Below are 25,915 nucleotides of genomic sequence, written 5' to 3'. Positions count from 1 at the left end.
TGTTTCTTCATTGCAAGATATTTTGAAAAGCGAAACGGTTGAAAATACCTAATTTTGGTCTGCTGATACTTCTTGAGAGGATTGTGCAACAAACAAATGTCCCCTTTTCAGGGATTTAAATCAGACACTCACAGAGCAGCGGGTACACAACTGTAGTCCTGGACGTCAAAAGTATACCGGCCTCACTGGGATACCTGGTGAATGTGTGGAGGGGATTGTGGGGTTAAACCTTTCAGGACGGGATCGAACCCCTTTTGGTGTTTTAAGCATATGTTATACTTTAGCTATTGAAAAATAGCAGATCTACATATATAGCACAAATATAGTGCAAATCTTTTAATATATTCTTTCAGAGCGAACGTTTTTAAGTCAAATCTTTGCTTCTGGGTGGATGACAGTAGCCACCATGACCACAAATCTCCCAAGAAACTAGCTAGCCTAGTATGCTGCGCTCTGGGAGAACAGAGCAGCTGAATTCTTTGTTTTGATTAGCCGTTCCATGATGCGGCTTTGAAGCACGGCTAGAAGGCTGTTTCAACCAATCAGATTGCTTCCGCGAAACGAACTGTTGAATACTTAAACTTACTTAACCACATTAACCATGCCACTACTTTGTGCACAATTTCTCAAAATGTGCCTTTCATTTCTGAAATAAGGCAAATAGCCAGTCGGTCTACAAGCTCACAATATGTCACAATGAGGCACATTGTAAGCTTGCAGATAGACCGTTTTTTTGCCATTTGTAATACAAGGGCTAAAGTGGTTACTATACCCCCTGACACCCCCCCCCCCCATGCACGCACACACACGCACGCACGCACACGCACGCACACACACACACACACACACACACACACACATTCAGGAGCCCTGAATGCTACCTTGTAGAAAAAAGAACCAGCAGGACAACAGCACCTGAGCTGAGAGCCAGTGACAAAACTCGGGAGATGTATTGACGATGTAAACTGATATCCGTCAACAGAAAACATAAGTCTATATAATATAAGAAACATTTCCTATTAGAAGTACCACAGTCTTTTTTTATGATGACAATCGAGCTCCAGAGGTGGAAATACTGTCCACGTTCTGTCCAGTGGTGCAATAACATTTAGTTTCACCACTACAATGTCCTCTGAAAACAATACTGAACAGGTGAAACATTCAAGTTCAAATTCATGTGTGTGTCTGTGTGCGTGTGTGTGCGTGTGTGTGTGTGTGTGTGTGTGTTTGTATATATACACACACACACAATATCTTTAAAACAGTCTTTAAGTTAAGTTCCTCTCACTATCGATTTATCCATGGTCTTCTTTGCATAGTGGCGCTGATTCATCACAGGACCCCAAACCAGGAAGTGAAAGGCAGCTTTGTCAGTCTAATACACGTCATGTGACTGGTACGCGTGTCCAAGGTTCAAACAAAGTTCATTCTGTCCTCTCCTCAGGTCAGGAGGTCCCTGGAACCCTCTCCTGCTGAACAGGACAGATGGAATCAGGTGGTATATTTATCCCCCCCCTATTTCTAGGTCCAATTTGAATCAACAGATCACTGAGGAGGATAAAAATGGAACAGAATTCAGTCCTAAACAACGTAGTGTACATAAAAAGCGTCCGTAAAATCCTGAGGGTTCATTTAACTTCTTGAGAGTTAGACTACTACTCAACCAGGTGTCCATATTTTGGGTATGTCATCATTATAGGCATTATGTTCTATGTCTTTAAAGAAATTGCGTAAATAGCAGATATACAAGTGCACACGTCACACTGTGCCTCGTTGTGAGCTGAGCTGAGCTGAGATTAGACCTGCTATTTTCATGCCACACCAAAACGCAACAAAGTATAAAATAGGGCCACGGGTTAAGTTATACCTAGTTATAGTTATCATTGTTATCACGTTTTTGTGCAGTAACCGTCTCTCCATCTCTTTAGTAAAACAGGAAAGAGAACTCAAAGGACTCAAGATAAACAAGTTCAATTAGAAGAGATCAGACAACACATTTAGCAGATCAAACTGGAACTCAAACAGTATGAAGTTGAAGCTGATCAATTTTCTTCATGTTGTTCTCTTTCCTGATCGGATAATATTGGTATGACACTGTATTTTCTGTTTATTAACGAGCTGGAGATACCCATGTTACTGAACAAATATAGGAATATAGAGCTTTAACTTTAAAAAAAAAACTTTTTTTGCCCCCAGCAAATATACAGCACATCACGTAAGTGTTTAAATGAACCCTCAGGATTATCCCCGCTCTATTGGTCATCATCGTATCTCTCCAGGGTGTCCTGCAGCTTGGCGGTGATCTTCTGGAAGAAGAGGATCTGCTGCTGCAGGTGATGCTGCATCTGAGAGCGGAAGTCCCGTACGCGCGTGCGGTGGAAGTGCTGGATCTCGGCCAGCGTGGCAACGGAAATGATGTTACAGCGCTCGTGGAGCTCCCCCTCCTGCTTCGGACACTCCTTCACCTTCGTCAGAGCACCTGGCCCGAAAAGAGGATGGAAGACATCATAAAACCCCTGAACTGACAGTGACATCACATTCATTATTACAGTTGTACAAAATCCCACTTCTGTCTCTAGGAGTGGGTGGATTTGGGATTCTGACCCTAATCACTCCACTTAGAGGTGGGTGGGGTCTGGCGTTAGCCTAATCTGGTACACCTGTCCTGAGGCAGGTCTATATAGGCTCAGGTAGAACTCCCCAGAGCAAACATTTGGTCTGAACTTTGAGGGTAGAGGAGGTAGAACCCCATGTCTGTGTTCACTTGATGCATTCATAATTAAATCATCATTTCCATCACCACCATTGTTCAACATCACATGTACCTAAAGCCTAGGAGTTTGAATTGTGTATAGCCACTTAGCCAGTGAACTTTCCACCAAACCCACAAACTTTACAACAGTTATATACTGACATGTTCTTTAATACATTTTGATTTGTGGATTAATACTTAATACATACTAAAAGCACACACTCACAAAGAGACACTTTTTTTGTTCCTCTGATGTTGTTCAGAGACTACTAGATGAATGGGCATTTCTCAGGTTTGCGACTTTGAGGAACTCTTTGAGGAAGAACAGCAGAATTGCTTCATAAGCTAAATGAATCATGTAGGAGTAACTTATGTTCAAACTTGAGCAAAGCTGAGTGGAAGAAATGACTCAGTCCTCTTACCTCACTAACACATTCTTTAACAAAGAGAAAAAAGTCTAGTCTCTCTCTCTCACACACACACACACACACACACACACACACACACACACACACACACACACGCACGCACGGTCGCACACACACACACACACACACACACACACACACACACACACACACACACACACACACACACACACACACACACACACACACACACACACGCACACACGCACACACACAGGCCCCGCACCAAACACACTCATAATTGCACAGTAAAAACCCTAATTTAACACTGAGTGTAAAAGACGGAGGTCAACGTTTACACTGAACATCGAACGTGTTCGATTTCACTGTGCGCATCCAAACCCCAATGACCTGAAATCAACTTGGACTTTGCGCCCCTTCAGGCCAGGCAGATTACAGAGCTGTAAGCCAACACACCCCACCCCCTCTTTTGCTATCACTAAGGAGGAAAGGAGAAGGGAAGGGAAGGCAGCGGAGGGGGAAGATGTGTGTGTGTGTGTGTGTGTGTGTGTGTGTGTGTGTGTGTGTGTGTGTGTGTGTGTGTGTGTGTGTGTGTGTGTGTGTGTGTGTGTGTGTGTGAAGGAGAGAGAGAGAGAGAAGGAAGAAGAGGAGGAGGGGAGAACCTAATCCTTGCATTCCAACAGTCCCAGGGCAACACAGGACCAGAGTGCCTGGAATCTCCGCTCTCATTCAAATCAGATGTAGCCTGGAGTGGACCTCACAGCGGCGTTGGTGTCTGCTTATTATCAGCGACATTGGGGCTGGTTTTTCTGTAAATATTGGTAGTTGTTTCTTGCTTAGTGTGTGTAGTGTGTGTAGTGAAAATATTACGTCTTGGACGTAACATTTTGACGATCTACAAGCTCATAACGCTTCCCATGCAGTGCGCTTTGAGCTTGTAGAACGGCTATTCTCAAATAGCCGATGATGATAATAGTTGTTTCTTTTGGGCTTGTTTTCATATACCTGGTTGCTTATTTCTCTCACATCTGGCAACACTGCCTCACAGTCGAGAACCACAGATAAGGTGACCATACTTTCAAAAAACCAAACCGGGATCCCTTAATCACTTACATATTATAAAATCACACCCGTGTGAATTGAGGGGCGCTTTTTCCATTGTACATCATCATGACGTAAAATAGATACTATGCCTATTTGCTCAGACACGATGATGTAAAATTGTCCATTCATTGTCAATGGGAATTTGTGTAGGACGGACATCTACACTAATAGCTGAATATAGGAGGGGCTAGCCCCTCATAGTGACTGCCCCTTTCAACAGAACTCAAAATGAGTGTGGTGAAAACTGGCACCATTTGTACTCAGTACTCAGGAGGACACCCAGTTGAAACCAGGACAATCCAGTCTGGAGCTCGAAGGAGCTGGAGTGGGACGGATAATGTAATAATGTTCATTATATTATATCTTCAAAAGAAAAAATATAGTGTTAGGAAACTGGTTTATGTTCCCCTGAACTATCAATTCTAGGATACGTCCATATGTTTTTGTAATAGGATGAGAAGTGCTGTATTAGAGAAACTCGCCGCTATAAATATGTGTGGAATGTGGACTCGCTGTGTTGGGAAGGAGGATTAATGTCTTTGACATGGAAAGGGCCCTGCAGGCCTCTCTCGCTCTCTCTCTCCCTCTCTGTCGGAATAAAGTAAAAAGTAGGGCGAGAGAGCTTGTTTGAAAACAACTGGCCTCGCTCGCCAACACACTGACAAACCACAACAACTGTCATGGGAACTGGGACGGAACGCGATAACTTTATTCGTGTAGCCCCAGACTGTATTTTGAGTGATTCTCAACCTGTAAGCTGGTGCCCACGATTTAAGTGCCCCCCCCCAATAAATTGGCAAAACACTAAGGTTTTAATGATAATACAACATTAATATATATATCTTTTTTATGATTGTTTTCTTTAAAACCTTGAAAGTTTTGTTTTCATTGTGATAGGACAGGAACTTCAACAATACTAACTTAGTTCCACTCCAGTTCCAATCGATTGATTGATCACAACATGGCCCACCCACGTACAGTAAGTGGTCAGACATGGGGGGACACAAACGCTTTTGAAAATTTCAAGTGGGCCGGGGCCCTGGTCCAGGAATTAAGGGATGAGAACCACTGAATTAAAGCAAAGTAAATGCAACACCGTCGTCAGTCACACACACACACACACACACACACACACACACACACACACACACACACACACACACACACACACACAGAGAGTATTAGGATTCCGGCTGTGTTTCCAGCCTGTGTTTGCAGGGCCTATAGAACAGGGCTGATGGGACTGTGAAACAGTGCCTCTATGTTTGGCAGACGTAAGGGATTTATCTGCCAGCAGGCAGCACCTCCCCACTCCCACTCTGCAGGGAGTTCAGCCTAGAGCACTCCCCTGTGTGTGTGTGTGTGTGTGTGTGTGTGTGTGTGTGTGTGTGTGTGTGTGTGTGTGTGTGTGTGTGTGTGTGTGTGTGTGTGTGTGTGTGTGCGTGCGCGTGTGTATGTGGACAATGGGATCCAGGCTCTCTCCACAAAGCACAGAGTTTGAATGCATCAGGGCTGGTTTCAGTCCTAGACCCAGACTGACGTTGCGTTTTAATAAATGAAAGCAGATGTTGTACTTTCTTTCTCACTGCAAATCCACATCACTGTCTATTGACTGCCTTTGTATGGAATGATTCATGGTCAATTGTCTGTGGAATTTCATTAATGACGTAAACAATGCAATCAAAAACACATGTATCCATTGTTTCACATGAGAAAGTCCTATCCCAAACATGTTAAGCTTGAGACCCCCAATAACTGATCTATAAGCTCACAATGCGTTGCAATGCGACACACTGTGAGCTTGTAGATAGATGTGCTTATATACACGCTTCTGAAAAATGTACGGTTTCGTTTTTGATGCATGAACTAATATAATATTTTACAGGAAAGGTAAAGACAATAAAAGAATAAAACATTATATTTTACTCATCCTCAACACTATGTTCTGAAAACGTTTCGGCTTAGAGAATGACTCCTCTTACCTTTCTGTACGTGTATGATATCGGGATAGTTGGCCAGGTGTCCCCGGTAGATATCCAGCAGGTCTGATATTGGAGCCAGGTCCTGACGAGGCTGCTCGGCGAAGTAATCGCCGATGGTCTCGTAAGCCTCTCCGGTGCCGGCGATGGCTCGGTTGAGGCCCGCCGAGTAGGGCTGCTGGTCCAGCTCGAAGGCCTGGCCCAGCAGTCTGAACGACTGGCCCACTTTCTGGTACTCCTTCTTGAAACCTGTCATTTCACATCATGGTCACATATTGACATTTTACTTGATTATGTATTTGTCATACAAAATATTTTGCTGTTAACGATGTAACCAATTTAAGACAAGGCCGTTTCTAAAAATGTCTTCTAGAGCCATGCTGGAAGGATAGGGCCCGCAAACCATCTTAAATGAATAAAGGAATTGCTTAATTATCAGATTTATTCCAAATCCATGTTGCCATATCATATCAGTGGTGCTCACACCTTTTCCTGTCAAGGGTCCCCAAAATGATAGGTATTGAGCTTATAGATCTGCTATTTTCGAATAGCCAAAGTATGAAATAATGGTTGAAGTGGTTCAAATATAGCTAAAATCTAAAATGAGATAGATGCTTTCCCAGTTGTAATGGGTTAATTCGATTGTGTTACTTTGGCATTTGGCATTGGAATATACATCAAAATGAACATTTCTGTTTGCCTTTCAGTCTTTGCAAACAAAATACTTGTCAGGGAGGACGAGTGAGGTGTAGACTGAGCCTCAGGCCCTCAGCACTTTCTCCTCCCTCCCCAACCCTCCCTGCTGACAGGGAGTCTGCCCCAGGCTGCCCCAGGCTGTAGGATTACGTGTCTTGACAAATATCACCCTCCCTGCCTGTCTTCCCTCCTCCCTAAAAACTAAACTAAACAGCATACAGTTCAACTTGAACTTGCCTGTGATCTGCTTGCGAGCAAACTCATTGATGGTGGTGTTCACCACCACAATGTTCTCGTCCATCCTCTTGGTGAAGGTCTTGAAGCCCTCGATCTTGCTCTCCACCTCTTGGAGGTCGAGTGGAAGCGCAGGTGGGCTGGTTGAAGGAAAAGGCAAGGTTGCTTTCATCAGCCCATTAAGGCCTAAGACCAGATTCTATGTATTAGTGGTGCACTGGTGCTTTTTCATGTCAAGGTACCCACAGAATTATCTGTATTTGGACGCGGACCCCCATCTGAAATGATGTTGTTCCAGGGAACTCCCAGAAGCAAATATTTGAGTTAAAAACGTTCACTGTGAAAGAATATATAGTCCCCAGGACTTGTTGCATTAAGGCTAAAATATATCGTTTTAGCCTTAATGTCTTAAAAGTCATTAACAAGGTCATTTGATAAGATTCATTAATAGGGATCATTGTTCTGTGAGTTGACGTCAGGTCGTTTATGTGGCTTCGACTCTTACCTCACACTGTGTGGCCCTGTTTAGCAAATACTGTAGGTCTGATTAACTGATTACATCATGTTTATTGTGGGGCATAAATGTGGGAGAGCAGATAATAACAAGGGCAAGAGTTGATCTACATTCTACAGTATAACACATGGTGCTGATTTGGAGAAAATAAATAGTGCAAATTACCACCAGTCACCATCCAACAACAGCCCTCGCTCTCTAGCGCCACAGCTAACAGTAATATAGCCAAGTTTGGGATTACAACCAGCAACTTCTTACAGTACGTGCAGCTACAGTGCGTGCTCAAGGGAACATTGCTAGTCACCAAAAGCCCTTAATTTCCCCTACTGCAGGGCTATTCAACTGGCGGCCCACGGGCCAAATCCGGTCCGCCAATCAAGTTGGATTGGTCTGCCGGAAGAGTAAGTAAGTAAGTAAATTACTTGCAAACAATTAGCAGCAGCAGTCGGGCCCCCGGACCCTTGGGTTTTTAACAATGCAGCCCCCTGAACAATTTAGTTGAATAGCCCTGCCCAACTGATTTCTGTTATTGTCATTATGTAAAAATAAAAACAGTTTCCATCTAGTAGGAACAATGAACCTTGACTGGACCTGTCAAAGCAACTTACAATATTGCACCTCAATGAGGTGCTTGATTCCAACCAACAACTTCCCAGTTAAAAACCCCTTGAATGCCCAGGGCTCTATACTAGGTTTGCTCCTTTTTTGAGGGGCAAACCTAGAGCATGGAATGTGTGTTTGTGTGTACCAAATTTGAGATGATTTGATTAGCTGAGCGCGGAATGTGATGTATGACGATAAGAGCGCCCCTCACGATTTTTACTTCACCAAATCCCATCTAGAAGCTCAGAGCGCATTGCGTCAGATCGGATATTGTTCGCCAAATGATCGTTGAATCAAGACACACCCACCTGATGGTGAGGAAGAAATTGGCCCCGACCAGATCATCTCTCTCTGCCTTCCTCTTGCCTTGCTTCCAGGCCTTCTCGTCCGCCCCGCATGTTAGGAAATGCTGGAAGACATCGCAGCGGGCCAAGACGGGATGGGTGGTCATGTGGTTCATCCACCAGATCAGGCCTTTCCTCCGCTTGGAGATGAAGTCCTCCTCGAAGCGTCCCGTGGCCTGTTTCTCCGGGAGATGAGGCACGGAGATGACGGGGAAACGCTCTACGAGCCGCGCGTACAGCCAGTCAAAATGTTTATACCTGTAGGAGACAGTTGGGAGGGATACAGCCCGTCAAATAGTGTATATCTGCAGCGGTAGGGTGGAGGGTAAGACACGGGACAGGACACAGGAATACCCCACAGCAGGGTCAAGAATGGATAGTGGACAGATAGATGGATGTGGTGGGTGGGTGGGTGGGTTGATGGACTGTATGTGCAACAGGATTTGGAGGGAGAGTTAGGTTTGATACTAAAGATGTATGAGTGCATGGAGCCAGGGAGATGAGGGTATGACAAGGTTATACAGAGGTAGTGGTGATAAAGGGAGGGAGGGAGGGAGGGAGGGAGGGAGGGAGGGAAGAGGAGTGAAATAAGAAGAATGAAGTGTGGACAAGGTTGAGATAGAGATTGTTCACAAGCTAGCAGAGGGTGAGGGTGGAGGGATAGAGGAGTGCAGAAGGTAGAAATAATATATATTTTTGTAATAATACATTTGATTTAGTAACACACTTTATATTTGACAACAAGTGCTAAAATAGGTGAGTAGAATGCGGGTGCTGATAGTGCATGACTGGATGTAATAGAGACGAACAACAACACAAGACGACAAAGTGATAGAATAGGGATCAGGTTTTAGGCAACAGGGCTGAACTGCTGCAGTGAAACATTTTTCTTGGCAACAATAGGTTGCCATGTTCCCCCAATAAGACTCCTAAAACCTGCCCACTATCTCCAGTTCACCATCACTGTCATTACTACCAGTTAGAGCTGATAAGATAAGGCTGTACTGTACTGAAAATATGTCTGGACATTCAAGTCAATTAATGTCAGCAGTTTTCCACAGCAGGGTCAAAGTGGGATTATGAGAAGGAAATGCCGCCCGGGTAAACAAAGCAACAAGTCAACATTTTCAAAGACTCAACAGGAAAGAGTGAAAAAATGTCCTGGGACTATTATTAGGGGCCACGGAGCTACTGCATTATGTTGAGAGTATTCAAACAAACCTACAGCTTTTCTGGAGAACAAGGTTAGTGTGCATGCGTGCGCGCATGTGTGTGCGTGCGCGCATGTGTGTGTGTGCGTGCGCGTACCTGCGGTTCACTTGCGTGTTGGTGTGACTGGGCGTCAGCCCGTAGGACATGTAACTCTTCATGCCTTTGAACTTGGTCTGCTTGGTGGGGTCGTCGATGGTGCACGTGAACGGATACGGGTCCTGCTGCCACTCGGGCGACCCGTGCTGCCCCATCACCACGCAGATCCTGTCGCCGTCCTTCACGAAGGCAGACGCCTCCCCCAGCAGGAAGGCCTCCCCGCCCGACTTCACGAAGGTGGAGAACCTGTCGTGTTGGCGCAAAGTAACCAATTATTATTATTCTTATTTATTATCATTACAAAACATACATTAACCACTTCAGCCCTATCCACACTTTTCCTGGGCTGTGTGTGCTCCAGTTCCTGTTGATTTCATTGGATATCATTGGTCATCTGACCAGTTTCATTGGCTTTCATTGGATCAAATCGACAGGAACTGGAGCACACACAGCCCAGGAAAAGTGTGGATACATTTCGGCCATTTGAAAATAGCCGATCTACAAGCTCACAATGCGTCGCATCGCGTCGCATTGTAGATCCGCTAAAACTAGATCCGCGAAAACTTGAAATGGGACATTCTGTATAGTGAGTACTTTATTCTTTTTTGTACTTTAAGTACATTTTGATGCCGATACTTTTGTACTTTTACTCAAGTGCATTTTGAATACGGGACTTCAACTTGTAACGGAGTACATCCACATTGTAGCATTGATACTTTTACTTAAGTTAAAGAATTGAGTACTGTTTCCACCACTGACCTGTTGAGGTTCCGGCCCACCGTGGCCGAGGAGCCCTTGGCCTGCGTCTGCGCGCTGCCGCGGCGGCCCGGCAGAGACGTCGTCACCTGGTCGGGGGTTGATCGTAGAATAGATAACGAAGGTTTAGTTGACGATTAAAGGGCCACTTCACTTCCCTTTTGCAACCAGATCTTATTTTAATGATGTTTATAGGACACAAGAAACACTTTCCTGGGGGGTTTATTTGTGTTTTTAGATATTTTAGTCATGGCGCCATGTTCATGAATGTGGTCTCACTTCCATCCTGGACTACAAGTCACCCCTCCAAGTAGCCTCCCTCCCCTCTCCACAAGGTGGGCCAATGCACTAAAGCATTATGGGCATTGTAGGAATTCAGCAATCCCGTCAAACCCTAGTCAAACACAGACTTTTTTTGGCCATAGGGTGACATTTTTAAATTGTGCTATTGTTATCTACTACAAATACTATTAACATTGAGTGACTGCTGTTTCTTCCAGCGGTGAAATGTCCCTTTAACTGCCATGGAAATAATTGCTTGCATATCAGCTTTTTTTTCCATTGGCATAAAAATACATTTCTGTTTGCCAAACAAATAGACAGATAAGAATGAAATTGACAATATTCAAAATATACAATGTACTATGGCTGAAATGTACATTGAACGACTTAAAGGACTACGATAAATGGTACCATTTTCTTCTACTCCACAGTCTCTGGAAGCTTCAGAAACCCGCCTACCACCAGTGACATTATCGTTAGGCAGGCTTAAAAATATAATAAACGTATTCATAAACCGTTTCTGTTAGCTTGGATTCCCCATTGATGATGTCCATGTCTGGTACCATTATTATCAGGTTATGTGAGCATGAGTGACCTATGAACGTATAAGTTCATAGTTATTTAGGAAAGGTTTTGAAGATGTACGAGTGATGGGCCTAAACTACACCTGGTAGGTGGAGAGGGCACCCCCGGCGCCCGAAGAAGGCTCGCCGCTGACGGTGGAGCAGCTGTCATCCCAGTCGTCATCCCAGTCCTCATCACTACCTTGTAGGTCGGGGGACGACATCGTTATGGACAAAATCAATCACAATATTTCTACAACATATTACAATATAATGTTGTATTGTGAGGGTGAAATCAATGTTCTTTAATTGTTTACACAAATATTCAAATCGAACATACATTAGTATTACAAAAATACTAAATACAAAAATAAGAGATAATATTAAGAGACTAAAACCAGAAAAACACTGTTACACTTACAAATGCCATATCACGATATTACGATATCCGTGGTATCACGATATTATAGCAGCAGCCCATACACTATAGGCTACTACAGTGGTTTTCAACCAGTAGTCCAGGGAACACCAGTGGTCCTACTCCTGGCCTAGTGCATGGTCCCCAGCTAAGATGGAGGTAACCAAATGGACCCTTATAGATCTTTAACTCTTGAGAGTGTAACATCCTTTTTACATACTCAATATTGTTAAACATCTGCATTACTTGATTTATTTACCTGTTGTCTCTCCTATGGTCCCAACATCAATACAGCATGGAATTGTGCAAAAGTGTTATCCAATGATATCTAGTTTTGGGTCTGCGAGACTCATCAAATGGTGGTCCGTGGCTCAAATACCGAATAAATAATATATGGGCCTTGATATGAAAAGGGTTGAATTGAAAACCACTGCGAGATAGCCTACTACCTTGACTAGTCTGGTAGCTGCTCCTCTGTGGGGGCTGCTGTAGCGCCGGTGAGGACGGTGTCTGCTGCTGCTGCTGCTGCTGGACTTTAGTGATGTTCACAGCGGTGGTGGTGGTCCTCTGGGGAGAGTTATTAAAGGAGGAGGGAGGAGGAGGCTCGTAAGCCTGCTGGGACTCGTGTCCGTTATTGTTGTTGGAGGAGGAGGAGGAGGAGACATGATCGTTCCTGATGATCTCCACATACGAGGCCGGAAACAGGCCAGTCTGTCCTCTGGTGTTCTCCCCTTCCAGCCAGCCCTCCAGCTCCTCCTCGCTGAACAAAGTGACGAGTTCGTTCTCGCATATGGAGATCTCTCCTGGGTTCTCAGAGCTGAAGTCGTACAGAACTCTCGCCGTCAACAACGCCATGCTGCAGACAGACAGTATATCGATACCTCTCTCTCTCTCTCTCCCCCAGTCTCCCCCCACACAAATTCCCCCAAATAACACGACTATAGTAACGAAGAACCAGCCGCTACAAGTTGTGATACTTTTTTTTGTTGCCGAGTTTGCATCAATTAAGTTTAAATTAAACAATGCCAGACGCTTATTCTGCCATCGGATAACTTTTTGTATGCGACACCAACCGATCGTTCTCTCTCTCTCCCTACCTCCTCCCTCCCTCTCTCTCTCTCTCTCTCTCTCTCTGTGGGTCAAATAACGTTTATAATTGCATGCAGAACTTAAGCCGAGTTGGGGGAAAAAGAAAAAAACATTAAAAACGTATCTATATAAAGACAAAAAAGCAGTTTATATCTCCAAAACAACCATCCACCGTTCTTCTGTGCAGTTTGACTTGTTCTCCTGAGGCTGTTGGGTCTGATCGGAGGAGAAGAAAGTCCTTTTTTTCCAGATGCATGGGCTTGTTGGAGCACGAATACACTGTCTGAGTAATGGAGGGTGGGGCTACACTACACGGTAAAAGTCCTGAGTGTAACATTTAACTCAAACATGGAAGACCCGTCCCTCAGTCAAGGGTTAGTATTACAAATATATGGATCAATTAATTAACAGTGAGGATTTTAACGTATAATAATACGCATGACAAATTGATGGTCATAAAATAGGTAGCCTATAACATGATATATGATAGCAGATGGTGTAAACGATTCGGTTCATAGTCCATTTTATTTTAGATGTGTATATTTGTCATGATTAGGCCTATACATCATATTATATCATCATATTTGGTATGTAACATAAAATCACGCTCCCCGGCCCTTCATTTATTTCTTCACCGACACGACAGTTATAACTAGTTTATTCTAAGTTTATTATAGGGAGCTCTTTGGGAGGTACTTGCGCCGGTACACCGCTAGATGTCAGTATTAACACGCGCACTGTTAACGACACAGAGTTTATTCCTACTCCTCCAGACCAACTGGTGGCGGTAATAAAACCGTTGTGCGCCCTGCGATAATAATATAAACACGCGAGTAATAATCATAATAAAACTGCTTCCATGACATGGTTTTTTGGGTCAAAACCATAGATGAAATATAAACATGGAATCACATTAAAACAACACTCGGTCCGACTCCGACATGACGCCTGACCGCACAGGAATTCCTCCGGTAACGTCGAGTTATAAAAAGGTAAATAGGCTATACTATACACTGAGTAACGTAAAGTAAGGTTCTTTATTGTGACGCTTTGTTGTGGTTCCCCCTCGCGTGCTTATTGTTTAGAACGATGACATCTGTCCACAGAAAGTATAATTAATCGCAACGCATCTGTTCTCAAGACATGCGTACATTACAGTGAGTGTTATGCGAACAGATTTCTGTTACAAAAATGTGAAAGATGAAATTCAGAAACTCAAGTGTAGTGTGTGTGTGTGTGTGTGTGTGTGTGTGTGTGTGTGTGTGTGTGTGTGTGTCCTTTTGTAGTTCAGAAAAATAATGTTCTACAGTCAGTGAGAGATGCAGCAGCTCAAAGTATTATAATTGTATTATACGATTTGCTCAAATGCACACACGGTTTAGAGTTTTGCATTGCTACTAACTATGAATTATTTTGCAGGCCTATATAAATTATTATTATGACATGCTATACTTGCCTATACATCTTATATTATTATTGTCAGCCTGACCTTCTGCCGGGCTGTGGTTTGTTTGGCTTGGTTGTGTGTTTGTGAATGGCATGACTTGAAATTTGAATCAATGGAACATGTGAGTCAGGTATATAGGTGACATAGGTGATGACCTATAGGTCATGACCTGCTATAGGTGATGACCTATAGGTCATCACCATGCTGGCTTGTGGTGGACATTTCTTGTCAAAATTCCATTGTTGCCACAGACATACACAATTAATGTACTGTATAATAACAATATCACCATGAACACATGAATAGCTATATAGCCCTGATTAACCGTAACAGGTCTGAGAGTGTTCTAATGTGTTCCATTTGTACACTCTCAGGGCTTTGGGGGTTCTTCTAGCAAATCAAACATTGAGATGAGAATCACTATAGTTGTGTGCCAGTCATAGTGTCATAGTAAACCAGTGTCATATAATACGAAGAAAGTCTGGAGACTGACATTGGTGACTGGGTCTTATGATCAAAATAAGAACATTATAATGGTGTGTGTTATAATCATGAGTCCCCCATGTCTGTGTACTTGAACTTGACATACACACAGTGTACTTGATATGTATTGGGTACTGCCTGAACTGTAGCATACTTTATAGATAGGCTACGACAGACATCTCAGCGACAGCAAGGTCAGCCTTGCTGCAGTAGGCACGTTGTTTTGCCTCATATCTTATTGTCACGTCATTATGATCCAGCACTATGTATGTTCCTGTTTGTGTAATAAACTTTGTGAACCTTTAGCGTGATACTGTCTCGTGGCGCGTTATTGTTCTCCTGGGCCCGCCGCCGCAGTCGCCATACAGAAGGAATAATTCAACTGGATTATCACACACCACCCAGCCTGCAAACACTACCTGTCTGTCAGAACCACACACCACCCAGCCTGCACACACTACCTGTCTGTCAGAACCACACACCACCCAGCCTGCACACTCTACCTGTCTGTCAGAACCACACACCACCCAGCCTGCAAACACTACCTGTCTGTCAGAACCACACACCACCCAGCCTGCACACACTACCTGTCTGTCAGAACCACACACCACCCAGCCTGCACACTCTACCTGTCTGTCAGAACCACACACCACCCAGCCTGCACACACTACCTGTCTGTCAGAACCAGATGAGGATCCGGTAATTAGAGTTTACAACACTGCAATTTAATATCTTCAGTGTCACACTGTCAGTGTTTCCTCAATCACCTGGATGCATTACTGGAAACTAATCTCATTCATCATCAGGCACTGCTTCAAAACCCCACAATTGGCTAAATACTGGTTTTCGTGTCTGTAGTATCAAAATCACTTTAACCAATTTAACCCAAACATACACTGTAAGCTTTTTGAAAATAGCACCATGTCGCATCACAACGTGTTGTGAGCTTCTAGATTGGCTATTTAAAAACATATTTTGAAGACTTTAATAAGATAATCCATATCAATTTGGTGGTCCTTCTTGACCCGAAAATATTTGAGTACCACTGCTCTAAATAGAACACCCGGTAATTTACACTTTCTCCCTATTGTCTGTCTCTGTCTCTCTCCGTCTGTGTGCGTCTCTCTCTCTCTCTCTCTCTCTCTCTCTCTCTCTCTCTCTCTCTCTCTCTCTCTCTCTCTCTCTCTCTCTCTCTCTCTCCCCAGGTGGTATTGATGTAACTGATAATGTCTGAGCTGGTGCAGACGACCTCTGACAGTTTGTGTAAGCTGGTCCGCTGGGCTCACAGTCACGGAACCATCTGCAACCTGATCCCTGGCCTACGGCAGCACCATGGCAATGCCCTGACGCCAGAGACCGCTCTCCATGGCAGCAGAGGCACCGTGGCCGTGTGGGGGTGCAGCGCAGGCCACGCCTACCACTGGCCCCTGGGTTACCACGACAACGGCCCCGGAGGGTCGGCCGGTAACAGGCAAGGCCAACAGAGGTTTGGGGCAGGTCGTTCGTCCTCTAAGGTGAAATTAGGATTCTGGTTCTTTTATTTAAAAAAATCTCACCCTAGCGTCTGTATTCTGGGGTGAACAATAGGAAGAAATGGCAGATCTACAAAAACTCTCTCCTCTCCTCTCCTCTCCAGGTTACAGTAAGAGGGTCCTGTGACCTGTCCTGCAGCGAACCAGCCTCAGAAGGAGAGGACTATAACAACCGACTGTTTGACATCGGCGGCTGCGATTCGTCAGCCACCGACGAGGACGTCGACTACGAGCCCCGCCCTTCCAGGAAGAGAGGAGGGGCCGTGGCGGCGGGTCTAGCAGGCTTAGGAGGAGGAACGGGGAAGAAGATCAAACAGGAAACGGTGTCTGCGGATGATTACTACCCCGCCGCTAACATGGGAACAAGTGTACTGTCGGACCCTGCCAACCCTGCACAGACTAATTCTCTGTCCTCGCACATACACACCCCGTCGCCCCACAACAAGCCCCTGGTGCACTACCAAACACTTGGCCCCCCCGGGGAGAAGGGAGAGGGACTTGCGTGTGAGGGATTATTAATGGACCCAGAGATGGAGCTGCTGGGTGGAAGAAGCTGCAGCGCAGGGCCCACTGAGCAGGCCCCAGGGCAGAGCTCTGCCACAGAGATCACAGACCAGATAGCAGGTATGGCCTGGTCACTCATCATTTCCGAGATGGGGAAGGCAGAGTTGAGGACAGCATTCACGTCGTCTTGTTGAGCTCAAGTTTAGATGGACGTCTTGTAACATGCCACACTACACTACAAGACAAGCCCTTCTCTCTTGTGATTGTGACTTGCCCATTGGTGTGAAAAAGCACTTCTCTACATAAGCCTTCGCTTGTACTTTGTGTGTTCATATAAACAGGTACCGGAGGCCAGTGTGAGCTGGAGCGTCTGAGGGTGCTTCTGCGAACCGAGCGAAGCCGCAATGTGCAGATGATAGAAACCATCTCCAGTCTGAAACAGGACAAGGAGTTACTGCAGAACGAACTCACCAAGAAAGCAGAGCTGATCTGTGACTTCCTACAGGATCAACTACGGCCAGGTAGAACACGCACTTCACTTTCGCATACAGTAGTTCAGGGGATCTCAAGGTTTTTGGCTGGAGACCCCCGAAAATGCTTTGGCCATGTCTCGTGACTTGTACATGTGTCCATGTCCATGACAACAAAAATATATGATGTGGAGTGGAGACAATAAAGACCATTTGCTCGGTAAAATATTTCGGAGCATATTTAGAATGTGTGCAGGCTTGAGTATGCTGAATCTAGTTTGAATTAATGAGGATTTAGTTGACACGATAAAATAAAATGCCGATAGTATTCCATGTGGGGCAGACGGCCTGTCACAGCCAGATTTGGGAGAGCAGCGCAGCTTTGTTGTTTGCGAGGAAAGCGGCGTGGTTGTTTTCGTCTCAGATTTAGTCCGACGGAGCGTCACAGTATAACTCTATGGGGACACAAAAGCGACACAAAAGTAGGACCCGGAAGTATCTCAGGAGGGGGCGCTCACGTCACAGCTAAAATACTGAATACTCTAGTCCACTGATCCGAAGCAGCTGTCTCTGTAGGTGTGCAAAAGGACTTTTTTCTTCAAACAATTATATATTTAAAACATTTCACCATGCACCTGTAAATGTGCCATGGACACTGGTTGAGAAACGGTAGAATAGTAAACCGGTAGTATAGAGCAGTGTTTTTGCATAATAAAATAATTGAGCCTTTTCATTCTCATAATAAAAAGTCTGTAAACACGGTTTTAGACAGCTTTTAATGACATCTACACTAATGACACTTCTTGTCTGAAAAGAAAAAAAGAAACTTATCCGATCACTTCTTCACTCCGTTCCAGAAAAGAGGCGGCCTCAGTCCTCCAATCAGATGGAACCAGGAAGTTCACACATGGCGTTTCCGGATGAGACGGCAGCATTTGATTCGCCGGTGTTGTTTGACTCGTTTGAGGAGGTGGAGCTTCACTCTCTGGAGCGACCCAGGACGCTGAAGACCAAGAGGAGTCGGGAGGGAGAGAACACGCGTGTCAGGAGTAAGAACGCACACACACACACACACACACACACACACACACACACATGGATAATTATTTTGTACTGTACAGACAACACAATCAAGTATCCACATTATGCAAATTAACATTTAACATATATTATGGGTTAATAATCAATTTGCCCACGTAGGCCTATTTAAGAGGTTATTCCAATCTGTAACCTAACCATGCACGTGCGCGTACTGTATGTACAGTATGTCTGTGCATGCTGTGTGTGTTCCAATGATAATGTGTTGTTTCAGGGGGTCCCTGTTGAAACAACATATTTTCAGCTGAGGGTCGGCGGCCAAATACATACCGTAATCATTCTGGAGTTCCTTGACAGGAAGTAGATTGAGAACCACTGACATAGAAACATACTGTAGGTTCTTCAGAAAACTGCCATGATTTGGAAGACAATTTTGTAGAATCTGATCTCAGGTCGACTCTTAACCCATTTTGGGCGGAAACCCCTTTTGGTGTTAGCATTATGTTATGCTTTAGCTATTGGAAAATAGCAGATCTACAAGCTCATAGCGCGGCACCCCCCTCCCTCTCTCCTAGTGAAGAACGTGGTGGGCGTGATCGCTCGCTACATGGCGGCGCTGCAGGAGTTCCGCCGCAGCGTCTCCATGAAGGTGGCGTTCGACCGCGTGGGCGTGGACAGGAACACCATATCCCGCACGGCGGCCATCGCCGAGCTCAGCCTGTCGGCCCCCGAGGTGTTCCACGCCCTGGCGCCGTGGGACGAGAAGGAGGAGACGTTGGCGCACTACGCGCACCGCTGCCGGCAGGCCATGGACGACAACATCAAAGCCAAGATCAAGGCCATGAAGGCCAAAGGAGACCTGCTTCCCATCGTGTCAAAGGACTCGAGTCCCATGTAAACGTTGTCTTTGTAGGCTCTCTCTCCTTGAGAGATGCCACGTCAATGCCGCTAAATGACGCCACGTCTTCGCGTGACCGTAATTGTGGAGCTTACGTGGTATCCATGTCCATATACTGTATGGTGTACTGTATACCACTCTAAATGTGTCGGCCTCTTCATCCCAATCCATATATGGGTATTTCAGACTGCTTCCTTGGATCAGGGGTTCTCAACCTGGGGGTCGCCAAATTATTTTGGGGGGTATTTTCTCTATAATTAAGGTTATTGTAGCCAAAAGCGTTGAGAACCCCTGCCTTAGATGAGTATCTCAGCCCGTCACATAAGTTACTGTATATGGGTCTTTGCATAGAGTCCCAGAGCTAACAGTTGGGTAGCTCTATCAGACGCGACAAACCCTCTTCTACATTGGTGCTGCTGTGCTGTACTGCAGTGATTCCCAAAGTGGGGTCTGGGGACCCCCAGGGGTTCTTGAGGGAGTTCCTGGGAGTCCCCAGATAAATAGATAAATGATAGTTTGGAAACAAATGGACCCTTATGGGTCTGTAACTCTGAGAGTGTACAGATGGAACCAAATGGACCGGTTAGGGTTGGGAATCACTGCTAGAGACGTAAAAATCTTCTCTTATGGGGGTCCCTAGCATATATTTTCCGGGGTCCGTGGGCTAATCAGTGTCAATTTGGGGGTGCTTGACATGAAAAGGTTTTGGGACCACTGCTGTACTGTACATGTGACATCATTGTAACGTTACATGTGAGGTCATTATGTTAGAATGTTACGTGCGACTTCATTGGGACGTGTGAAGTAAGATACGTGTGTGAACTGTGAACTAGGTTTGAGCCACAGACCTGGCTGGCCTGAGACTGGGGTATATCATCGAAGAACATAAACCACCCTTTATTATTCTTGTAGTACTGTTATCAGAGTCAGCTCTGACCATTAGGTGCCCATGGATTAAAGTTCTCAGTCGCTGAGATTTCAGTCATTTGGATTGCACGGCAGTCTTCGATGGAATCATGTTGTGCCCCCTGAAAATAGCCACAACGCGTCAAAGATGCGTTGTAAGCTTATAGATTTGCTCTTTTCGGTTATTAGTTATGAAAGAGTAATTGAAGTGTTCAAACTAGCAATAGAATAGAATCATAGATTCGATTTATGAGTATTTGAAGTGGTCAAACTAGCTACACAATGAATGTTCAGAAGCATCTTCCAAAACCCCTAATGATCTCGGATATTTCATAAAAGAAAAACCTCAATCTGCAATTTCTTCAACTGGAATGTGGAGCATGGGTTTAGAAAGATTCTACATAATTATCGTGCTAATTGTTGAGGAAACACTCAGTCATGACATTTTATTTTGCTTTAAACCATGAGGGCACCCATGGCCATGGCAGGATCTTAGATTCCACCACTGATACAGTACGTATGTTGTACTTCATACTCACACTGAAATGACTGCTTGGCAATAATATTGCATATTATGTCTTTAACACCTTAAAAACAAGTAGTCAAAAATACAAACCAAATTGAAAACATGATTTTAAAAGACCAGTACTATATAACAAGTAGGCGTAATGATGATGATGATAATACTATGAATGGATTCCCAGTGGGCTTCTTTTCTTTTTTGTTTGTATCATGATTTTTTACTCCCCAATCAGAGGAATCAGTCTCTTTCATGCGTGCAGACACACGCGTGCAATCCGTGCATGCACAGATACACACACACGCGCACACACAGTCTTTAGTGAAGTACTTGTTACCAGAGTACTTGAAGGCTAGCCTATAAAGATGTCAGTCATCTCCATAATTGGACAAAGATTGCAGACTGTCTCTCACTCACTCTCACACACACATTTGACAAATAAAGGTCATACATGTTTGCATACAGAAAACACAACTGTACTTGTGTACCATCTGTAACCTTAGTCCAGTGGATAGTATGGCCATTAACATGTAAATATATTAGATCCGATTAATAATTTAAGCAATGCATTCACGCCTTTTCATTTACATGTGGTATTTATGTGCATTCTTATTTACTGTAGGTCTGTAGCTACATTCAAATTCGTCTGAATTGTGATTGGATCTAATTTTCTGTGCACACTATGCAAATAGAGCTGTGTTGTTAAGATTTGTTAACTTGCTCGTACTTCCCTTTTGCCGTGGGATGAGAAATTATCTCAATAGGAGGCAACATCTTATCACCTGTCCATCACCAGTGTTGGTCACGGATTACTTTTGTAGGTGGCATTTCTACCTGTGATTATGTCTGTACCACATCATTTCCACCTTAGTGATGGCGATTCTGTCGACCCCCCCCCCCCCCCCGATCTGATTTCTGTGCGTATCAGACCACCTACACATGTGGTCTGGCAAATCCAATAAAATGTTGATCTTGTGCCGTTGTGTTTACACCTTACATTAACATATCTAAATGCAAATCATGTTTGGGCTCATGAAGAGCTATGGAGGACATGACAGATTGTGACATTGTCACCACCACCCACTTTAAGCTCTTTTGATGGGTAGGTCTGGGTCACAAATAATCGTATGATTTCCAGGTTCAATAATTGTTCCTGTTGAAACACTAAACACTATAATTTAAAGACAAAGATAATGCACAACTATAGATGCTAGCTCCATTTGGAACCTTTAGTACAGTGGGAGAATATATGGTTCTGGATTAATTACAATACACACAGTTTTAGTTTTACACAAAATACAACCAAAATTGTACTATATCCTGTTTTATATTGGAGATGGCCTACTGACAGGTACTCCGCAGAAGAGTCCATATGAGTGATACAGAAATTAAACAGTAACTCAACACAAACCAATTTATTATCATCCAGGCTGATTCAGAATTCAGATCATGCGACGATAAAATATCACAAAATAAGCGAAATAAAAATTGATATAAAACTTGGACTTGTACAAGAGCAGATCTCTATGGTTCTGTCAAACAAAGTTTGTCGTCAAATGTTTCGGAAACACTCTGCAAATCTGCTCCAAATCCGGCGTCAGAGTGCTCCGGTATGATATCAGTTCAGAACAACTGTCGGATTCTTCAAACGAATTCAGTTCATGCCATGTATAAACATAATTACCCGTTTTTTTGGACTTGAATGTATGTTGAATATTCAATCTTTGAATAGAAATGCCATCTCAGAGCATGATTGTGTGTGTGTGTGTGTGTGTGTGTGTGTGTGTGTGTCTAACAGCAGTGCCTGTGTCTAACCAAGATTTAAACTAGCAGAAATAAAATGTTAATACCAGGCTCCATCTCACAACTAAAACAAATTCATGATGGAAAGAAGAGCCTAGAAGGGTGTGTGTGTGTGTGTGTGTGTGTGTGTGTGTGCGTTTGTGTGTGTGCGTGTGTCAGGTCACGACGGGGTCAGGCTCCAGGCGTGGAAGAACAGGCAGGATGAGGTTTCCGAATGAAGAGTCTTGTGTGATGAAGAATCCTGATGAGTGAGCGTGTGCATGCTGCAACAAAACCACACACACACACACAATCATTAGATACATGTAGAAATTGTTCAGTTCAAGTGTTCAGTAGTGCTTCTTAAACATGTCAGTATATAATATTAGGCATCAATTTCCAGCTTTGAGCTTGTATATCTGCTATTTCCGTGGCTAAAGAGAGCTACGGCGAGGTGTTGATGAACATCTTGGATATTGTAAGGACTGAATCTGTCCTTGTGGCGGTAACTGTCCACAGAAAGTGTTTATTGAGTCTGCCATGCATTTCTATGATGAAGACTCACTCCTCTTCCCAGTGCTCAAGCATCGCACTTCAGCCCTCAAGCCCTCCAAATTAGGGATGGGACGTTAATCGCAATTATTCTTTGCCACAATAAAACATGTCATTTTAATTTGTTCTCATCCCCATCTCCAATAGTTACACTTTTGGTAGTAGTAACAATAATAATAATCTTTATTTATATAGCAACTTTCATGACATGCAGCTCAAAAATTCCTTACAGAGCAATAAAGGAAAACAAAACATTAAAAGAATAGTCAAAAGGGCAGTGAATGAGACTGTACTGTACATATAGGGGTGTGTACCTTTGTGTGTGTGTTAGCCTGGAAACCAGACCAATCTGTGCGTGTGTGTGTGTGTGTGTGTGTGTGTGTGTGTGTGTGTGTGTGTTGACCTGTAAGGCAGTCTTCTGTTGAGCAGCAATGTGCTGCTGTTCTGCATTATCCCTGAAGTCTTTCAGATTAGGTCTGGAGAGAGAGATACTGAGAGAGAGAGAGAGAGAGAGAGAGAGAGAGAGAGAGAGGTGTCAGATATACACATAATATACTAGTACATTATTCTAATTGATGACTGTATTTACTATATATTGAACATATTGATCCTTCATTAGAATATGATAGGAAACAACATTGTGTTCTACTGACCAAGGGATCAAATCACAGAATAAACAAAGCATTGTATGTGTTCAATTACAGGACCATCCTAGACTGTAAATTGTCATATTGAACTATTAACTTTAACTGGACCATCCCATATTGTAAAATTGTCAATGTATAAAATATAATAACCATTTTATACATTAACCACTTCAACTCTCTATAAATTGGACCCGAGTCAACTCTGTACTTGGACCGTTTTGTCCCGTCTACACCTCTAATCTCTTTGCTAATCCCCCCCCAGAATATGGACACGGGTTCACTAGGAAGGTCATGGGATGATAATCGATATTATTTGTTTATTGGGATCAAGGTCACAATAATAGTATACGTTTAAATGCATCGTGAAATTGTCCTCCGTCATACACTAAACTACTAAAGGATGAATTCGCTTTTGTTGAGCTGTAAATTCAGTACCACTCAGTACCAGTACCACCCCAGCTCGTTGTGAGCTTGTATTGTAGATCGCTTTTTTTGATAAAGATTCCCCAAATAGGGGTTAACGAAAGTGCAAAAAGTGACATTCTTTTGGCGTTTTTAAAAGCATATTTTGATTACTGCGATAATATCGTCACTAAATTAACCCATTTTGGACTGAGGTCGAAAAAAAGGCTTCTAAATCCTAATTCTTTTCTTTCTATGTCAGTGGTGCTCAACCTTTTTCATGTCAAGGACCCCCAGAATTATCTCTATTGGGCCACGGACCCCCATCTCAAAATATGTAGTTCCAGGGACCTCCCAGAAGCAAATAATTTAGTTTAAAATGATAAAATATATATTCAAAGATTTGTGCCACATTTTCACGATTTTTCAAAAATAGCAGACCTACAAGCTCGTAGCGTGCCACTCGGTGGCGCGCTATGAGCTTGTATATCTGCTATTTTTCAATAGCTAAATTATAACATAATGTTTAAAACAACAAAGGGGTTTCCCGCCCAAAATGGGTTAAGCCCCACCTGGCTCCAGGGTTGTTCAGAGACTGACTGGACTGCAGCAGCCGTCTCTTCTCCTTGTCCAGTTCCGCCAGGATGGCCACCCGGGCCTTGTTCTGAAAAGCTACAGTGAAGAAAGAAACCCATGAAGAGAGCTTGAGACATAAGAAACCCATGAAGAGAGCTCGAGACATTGAAAAGAGGCCCTGAAACATGACTGTGAGTTCAACAAACCATGTACAACCCAGATTCGGCACAAACAAGGGACTAAATTAATTTCATCGCCCCTATGCCACAAAAATGTGGAACGCCCTACCAACTGTCATTAAGACATGTGAATCCCTTGACTCCTTCTAAACCTATGATTAATTGAAAACGGTGCTATACTTTATGGTGTCGTCCACTCACAGATTTTGTATTGAGTTGTGCTTGAAATGTACTGTAATTCTGCAAACTGTTAATAAACTTAAATCTCAATCAATCATGTTTGAACCATGGCTAATATCAGACATGTTGACCTAGCTGAATATAAGCCTCTGTATGTTTTTTGAGACTGTGCCCTGTACGACACATTAAAGATTATTGTGTGTGTGTATATAATACAATAGAACAACAGTCAAGAAAAACAATCTGACGTTTATCTCTCATACCGAAAGATGCAGCCTACTACTGGTCTCTGGAACAGTCTAACAATATTTTAAAACTACTAAAATTAAATTGTGTGTGAACAATATTGAAACCATAAACAAATGACAATTAAGAAAAACATGGGGTCTGCTATAAACACACAAACATAATGTATATTCTTACCCTGACCTGAAGGATTAGCAGCCATGACGGACCAATCAGATTCTATCCATCAATCTAGATTCTAGAATCTAGATACGGAATGAACGTTGCCCAGATTATAAAGCAGACACCTGACTATACGTTATGGTGCACTGTTAATTCATAACAGCTTTACAACAAATTGAACAAACAAACAAACACACACGTATGATGAGTTCTCGTTGACTATATCCACATTGTTTTCTTTTTCTTCCAAATGTAAAGTGACGCACGACCAGAATATTTACCATATCCGGTCGTGGACTTCAAAATAAAACTCATCAATATAGTTCAATGACGTCAACAAAGTTGCTTAATGTAAATACA

At 43.6% G+C, this 25,915-nt stretch overlaps 3 protein-coding genes across 5 annotated transcripts; 1 reads left to right on the top strand and 2 right to left on the bottom strand.

Annotated features, from left to right (window-relative positions):
* Nucleotides 1-888: 888 nt before the first annotated feature.
* Nucleotides 889-13,323, bottom strand: LOC308310375 (sorting nexin-18-like). The gene is made up of 8 exons (XM_080756717.1): nt 12,392-13,323; nt 11,629-11,726; nt 10,683-10,768; nt 9,924-10,169; nt 8,580-8,873; nt 7,158-7,294; nt 6,228-6,473; nt 889-2,479 (listed from the first exon to the last, which is right to left on the bottom strand). The coding sequence occupies exons 1-8, from the start codon at nt 12,795-12,797 to the stop codon at nt 2,253-2,255; spliced, it is 1,740 nt and encodes a 579-aa protein (XP_080612843.1). The 5' UTR covers nt 12,798-13,323; the 3' UTR covers nt 889-2,252.
* A 553-nt stretch (nt 13,324-13,876) lies between these two features.
* On the top strand, nt 13,877-21,743 carry kiaa1958 (KIAA1958 ortholog). The gene is made up of 6 exons (XM_080755382.1): nt 13,877-14,023; nt 16,167-16,475; nt 16,598-17,117; nt 17,339-17,518; nt 18,325-18,516; nt 19,081-21,743. The coding sequence occupies exons 2-6, from the start codon at nt 16,188-16,190 to the stop codon at nt 19,401-19,403; spliced, it is 1,503 nt and encodes a 500-aa protein (XP_080611508.1). The 5' UTR covers nt 13,877-14,023; nt 16,167-16,187; the 3' UTR covers nt 19,404-21,743.
* Nucleotides 21,744-22,229: 486 nt separating this feature from the next.
* On the bottom strand, nt 22,230-25,806 carry inip (ints3 and nabp interacting protein). Of its 3 annotated transcripts, none has more exons than XM_080755481.1 (4): nt 25,571-25,806; nt 24,785-24,884; nt 23,567-23,654; nt 22,230-22,895 (listed from the first exon to the last, which is right to left on the bottom strand). In XM_080755481.1, exons 1-4 carry the CDS (start codon nt 25,593-25,595, stop codon nt 22,788-22,790), a joined length of 321 nt encoding a protein of 106 aa, XP_080611607.1. In that variant the 5' UTR covers nt 25,596-25,806; the 3' UTR covers nt 22,230-22,787. The 3 variants fall into 3 exon arrangements, with proteins under 3 accessions (XP_080611607.1, XP_080611609.1, XP_080611608.1); XM_080755483.1 differs by having other exon boundaries at nt 22,230-22,873; XM_080755482.1 differs by having other exon boundaries at nt 25,577-25,806.
* Between the last annotated feature and the right edge of the window lie 109 nt (nt 25,807-25,915).

This window comes from Protomyctophum bolini (genome assembly GCF_963924005.1).
Source record: "Protomyctophum bolini genome assembly, chromosome: 22".
In the NCBI taxonomy this organism is placed as follows: domain Eukaryota; kingdom Metazoa; phylum Chordata; class Actinopteri; order Myctophiformes; family Myctophidae; genus Protomyctophum; species Protomyctophum bolini.
The sequence above is the reverse complement of the archived record's forward strand: the minus strand, read 5'-3'. Positions and strand labels throughout refer to the sequence as shown.

What these genes read in the sequence shown, in the direction of transcription:
- LOC308310375 (XM_080756717.1), bottom strand. Translation starts at nt 12,797, where the DNA reads ATGGCGTTGTTGACGGCGAGAGTTCTGTACGACTTCAGCTCTGAGAAC. An exon ending in GTGCCCTCTCCACCTACCAG is followed by an intron (nt 10,769 to 11,628) that starts GTGTAGTTTAGG and finishes ACCCCCGACCAG; the next exon opens with GTGACGACGTCTCTGCCGGG. An exon ending in AATTTCTTCCTCACCATCAG is followed by an intron (nt 7,295 to 8,579) that starts GTGGGTGTGTCT and finishes TCCTTCAACCAG; the next exon opens with CCCACCTGCGCTTCCACTCG.
- kiaa1958 (XM_080755382.1), top strand. Translation starts at nt 16,188, where the DNA reads ATGTCTGAGCTGGTGCAGACGACCTCTGACAGTTTGTGTAAGCTGGTC. An exon ending in CAGGTCGTTCGTCCTCTAAG is followed by an intron (nt 16,476 to 16,597) that starts GTGAAATTAGGA and finishes TCTCCTCTCCAG; the next exon opens with GTTACAGTAAGAGGGTCCTG. An exon ending in ACAGGATCAACTACGGCCAG is followed by an intron (nt 17,519 to 18,324) that starts GTAGAACACGCA and finishes ACTCCGTTCCAG; the next exon opens with AAAAGAGGCGGCCTCAGTCC.
- inip (XM_080755481.1), bottom strand. Translation starts at nt 25,595, where the DNA reads ATGGCTGCTAATCCTTCAGGTCAGG. An exon ending in TGCTAATCCTTCAGGTCAGG is followed by an intron (nt 24,885 to 25,570) that starts GTAAGAATATAC and finishes TCTTCACTGTAG; the next exon opens with CTTTTCAGAACAAGGCCCGG. An exon ending in CTGAACAACCCTGGAGCCAG is followed by an intron (nt 23,655 to 24,784) that starts GTGGGGCTTAAC and finishes TCTCTCTCTCAG; the next exon opens with TATCTCTCTCTCCAGACCTA.